We start from the raw sequence: 5,000 nt of genomic DNA, 5'->3' as shown, positions 1-5,000 counted from the left end.
TATATATATATATATATATATATGAAATATATGTGAAAGTTTGAATTGTTGAAACGAGAAGAGAGACAGATAAGAATCTGAGTTTATTTATAATAACATCCAAATCACCAACAGCGCCGAAAGGTCTGTTTATTTGTAAGCGTGCAGTGAATGTGACATCTTGCTTTGGTTCAGGGTTTTGGGGAGGTTATTTGCCCGATTCGTTTGGTTAAAAAGACGGCTGTAATACTTGTAAATCTGTAAGGTATATCAGCTGTGTAGCCGTGGGAAACGGTAACACGATGCTGTGAGAATGGAGAAACTGTGGAAAACATATTCTGATTGCAGTACGTGTTATAAGGTTCTATTTTATGGGTATTGCGATCATTTAGAATTGGGGTCGTTTTGTTATGAATAAACTAAGGGTTAATCGTCATTGTACCATCTCTTGTATAGGCGCATATATAAATATGTGTTTGTATTTTTTATGACAGATTCTAATGACCCGGACAAAGACAGCCCCGGTTGCAAAAGACGAAGAACTCGTACCAATTTCACAGGCTGGCAGCTGGAAGAACTGGAGAAAGCGTTCAATGAGAGTCACTATCCAGACGTGTTCATGAGGGAAGCTCTGGCGTTGAGACTGGACTTAGTCGAGTCCCGAGTTCAGGTAAATAATAATAATAATAATAATAAAATAATAATAATAATAATAATAATAATAAACAAACTACTGGATTGGTATTATGATGCATTGTGTTGCAATTTAAACTATTGGGGCAAAAAGATTTAGTATTTTAATTTTACATTATTAAGAAACGAAAGGATTAGTTCATGTAGCATACAGCATTAACATTAATGTGAAAGAACAGGGTAGCTCGTGGTTGCTTTGTTTTACTGCAATGAAACGTCAAGCTTGAAATCAAAAAGGATAAATCACAATAGCTAAATATTGTCTGTAAAATAAAAAAAAAAAAAGAAAAAAGACATGCAGCGCAGGTATAGGCCAAAACAACAAATAATTATATTTATAGGACGTTTACCAGTAAACAAATCCCAGCAAGCCACCTTTTCGATCACCGTTTCCGTTTGCTTCATATGTGTAGTGCAGAACCGAAAGCATTAGGCTAATCTCTCTAACACACGCATTTGAATTTCTAAGTTGTCTATTTTAAAAGCGGGTTTCACAGGCATATTTCTTGTAATGGTATAATGTATTTTTAAGATTTGACATGAATAAATCCATATGGTCTTCATATAACCGAGCATTCAGAAAATGCACAGATCATTTGTATTGTACTGAGTTTTATTAATACACAAATAAGGTCATTCACAGTGCGTTCATTTAAAAAATAAATAGCAATTTAAACATAGCGCGTTCGTGAAAAGATATTTAACATTGTATATAATTTCAGTTTAAAAGATCTGTGTGTGTGTATATATATATATATATATATATATATATATATATATATATATATATATATATATATATATATGTGTGTGTGTGTGTGTGTGTGTGTGTGTGTGTGTGTGTGTGTGTGTGTGTGTGTGTGTGTGACACACACCACCATGTGTACACACACACAAATTTTGCGCTATACGTTATTAACCCTTAAAAAATAAATTGCAAACAGGGTGAAATAAAGCAAAATAAACTACAAAACAAAGCAAAGCCCAGTTGGAGCTAATGTTAAAGATAGTAGATTATTAATAATCCATTAACACTTTGTTAAAAGTAAATTTACAAAGTGAAAGTCCTCCCCCTCCGACCTCCCCTGGTTACAGCACTTCATTCAATTTGTTCTGAGGTCGTTAAGTGAAGACCCTCCATTCTCCTGTAATGCGATAATGAGCAATCCTTATCGACAATTCTGCATGCAACCAACGCAAATAAACGACTGCAGTGAAACCTGTATTTGTAATTCAGTTGGCATAAATAAATAAATAAATAAATAAATAAATAAAATAAGACTTGACTTTTAAACCACCAAAAGCAGGGTTTTGGTTTCAAATCGAGATAATTTAAACTATTACACAGATGCCACTAGTGATGATATTACAAACTCAAAGAATGATATAGACTTCGTTCTCGTTATGGTCAGAGGTGGTGAAAATGGTTAGATAATTAGTCAACAAGAAATATGCAAACGGTAGGGTTCTAATTTGCTGTTCTGACATCAAATAAGCAAGTATGTACCATGGATAAAGTTTGAGAATTATTTGTCATATTCCATATGGACATTATTCATGGAGAATATCTTTAAATTACTGATTTTCTATATAAATGGAAAGTGTATTCTAATCTTGTTGGTTTGATGTTATTTTTATTTCCGTGTTTATTTATTTATTTATTTATTTTTGATACACCGCTTCAATGCAGAACGCATTGTCTTGGTCTGTAGTCTAAAACTACTACTTGAATTAAATTCCCTTTATATGAAAACAGATGGAGAGTTTGCTACCCAGACTTGACATTGGAAACAAAACAATGACCTAACTGAAAGGATTACACCTGACTTGAAAACATTTAGATTGTTACATAACCCAGCTGCGTTTGTCCGGTACAAAGTTCAATCACTAGCTGCACCAAATATTACTTTTGATTATTATTTGCGCAGTTAACATATATATATATATATATATATATATCCTTCTGAAGTGTATATTTAAAAACAATGTATAGTCTGTAAATTATATGTAATATATTCTATGGGGATTTATTGCTGTATTTTAACGTTAGTTCATTAATAGAACCACTAGGATTTCTAAGTGACGAAGGATGCAAGCTATAATAGCTTATTTTTGTTTGTTTGTTTATATTTTTTAAATTCGTTATTGATTCACGTGTGTGTGTGTGTGTGTGTGTGTGTGTGTGTGTGTGTGTGTGTGTGTGTGTGTGTGTGTGTGTGTGTGTGTGTGCGTGTGCGCGCGCGCGCTGTAAATCTCGTTTTAGTCCCTATAAATATTTATTTATTGCGACTTCCACGGTTCAGTGAAGAAGCATCACTCTCCAATTCTCGTGGACTAAAACTCGTCATCCTTTAAAAAAAAAAAAAAACCCGTTGAAATGACAAATAAACAAAAAAAGAATCTTTTCCCTTTTATGGGAAATACTGAAATTAATGAAACACAATTTTCATTCTTCGGTGTGTAGGTTTGGTTCCAAAACCGCAGAGCTAAGTGGAGAAAAAAAGAAAACACAAAGAAGGGACCGGGGCGACCTGCTCACAACTCGCACCCTACCTCGTGCAGCGGTGAGCCAATGGATCCGCAAGAAATAGCACGGAGAGAGCTAGAGAGGATGGAGAAAAGGAAGAGAAAACAAGAAAGAAAGCTTTTGAAAAGCCAAAACAAACTTCTCTCTGGAGACTTCCTTCACACTCCAGGATCAGACAGCGACAGTGGGCTTTCGCAGATAATGGATAACCAAATTGAATCAAGCTCGAGCCGGGCGCAGTCTGAGCATGGGGCGCGAAACAAAACCGAACCGAGCTGTGACCAAACGCGACAAAAACTCCAGAGCCAAAGAAACCTGGGCCAAGATGCTAGTGGATCAGAGCAGGACTCCTCCGATAGCAACCATAACTCGAACTTGTGTCATAACAGCAGAGCTTCCAGCATTCAGAAACTGAACCCTTTTAGTGTGGAAAGTCTTCTTTCGGACTCCACACCCCGCAGGAAAACCAACCTGGATTTCTCCGGTTTATCCACCCCACGGCCCCTTATAGGTAAAGGACATTTCTTACTATACCCCATCACTCAGCCTCTCGGCTTCATTGTACCACAAACTGCATTAAAAACAGCATCAAGTCCCGAGTCAGCTAACTCGGGATACAAGAGCTTACCAACAGACAGCCACAGACAACTGAGCTTAACAACCGCAAATCCAGGACAAAATGATAACAATTCCGGGCCTGCAAACAAAGAACAGCCGAGTCATTCCGGGAAACGCGCCAGCTCACCACAGAGAAACCCGGGCGAAACCACATACCCTAGAACAAGTGTTCAGTCACAGGGCACTTTCAGCGAATCTCCTCAGCAGCAGACAGATTCAACCCATATCCAGCCAAAGTCTCCCAATTCAGACACAAAAGAAAATTCTGCACGAGAAAATTCAGACTTTTCGGAGACAACTAAAACAAATTGTCCCATCGAAATAAGTACTGCCTGTGAAGATGTTGATATGGACTAATTAACGTAATTAATAAATACAATATAACATATAATAAAACGCTAAAGACTTCTCACATTCCCAAAGCTTGACACAAGATACAAAAAAAAAAAAAAACTTTTTTATATCAGAATATGTAAACTTATCATTTAAAAGTTTATCTATCGATATTCAAATTCAGGTGGAACAAAAATAAATGTGTATTGCTTTGGTTATAAAATGTTTATTGAAATATTAGCAGCAGGACTTTCTTGTGTGAACAAACTGAAAAAAAGAACAAACAACAGAAATCCTCAGACATTGTAAAATGAAAAAAAAAAAGTATTAAAATATTTATATATGTAACATTTTGATAAATAAAGTTATTGTAAAAGGAGCTCAATGTGTGTGCGCCTATAATAAATAGTTTTAGGTAAATCCTCTCTTTCCAGTAAAGTCCGTTTTCGTGTTTGTGTTTATTGCTTTAACAAATTTATTCATTTAAAAGCTCCCTGAAATGAGGTTAGGAGCCGGAGGCGATAGGACCCGGCCGGCTCCTGCAGAGTTTTGATATGAAAGTAATTATTTTCCCGGTGGCTGCTGCAGGGATTCAGTTTTTTGTTAGCCCAAAGGGTTATTATACATTACCGATTTCTAGTGATATGGAATCACATAAACTTCCTACAATAATAGAATTAGCATGAAAGGCTGGGGTGTCAAATTGAAATTGAAAAATAATAGCCCCGGCAGCTGGGAGAGTGTGTGTGCATATTGGATAGGAGATGGGAATTCGTGGGGCGGAATTTTCATGAGCTTTTCTCTTTGTCAGGGCTCTTGTGGCTGGCTATATTAAGATAGATGTTCGATG

The 5,000-nt window shown here is 36.1% G+C and overlaps 1 protein-coding gene across 1 annotated transcript in view; it reads left to right on the top strand.

Annotated features, from left to right (window-relative positions):
• uncx4.1 (Unc4.1 homeobox (C. elegans)) overlaps positions 1-5,000 on the top strand; it is a 6,319-nt gene that overhangs the window by 915 nt on the left and 404 nt on the right. Inside the window, exons 2-3 of the mRNA XM_041229650.1 lie at positions 474-649; positions 3,137-5,000. The exon at positions 3,137-5,000 is cut by the window's right edge and continues 404 nt beyond it. Of these exons, the coding sequence (XP_041085584.1) occupies positions 474-649; positions 3,137-4,174 (1,214 nt within the window). The 3' untranslated portion in view covers positions 4,175-5,000. The remainder of the gene's footprint in view (positions 1-473; positions 650-3,136) is intronic.

This window comes from Polyodon spathula, chromosome 26 (assembly GCF_017654505.1).
Source record: "Polyodon spathula isolate WHYD16114869_AA chromosome 26, ASM1765450v1, whole genome shotgun sequence".
NCBI lineage: Eukaryota > Metazoa > Chordata > Actinopteri > Acipenseriformes > Polyodontidae > Polyodon > Polyodon spathula.
The sequence above is the reverse complement of the archived record's forward strand: the minus strand, read 5'-3'. Positions and strand labels throughout refer to the sequence as shown.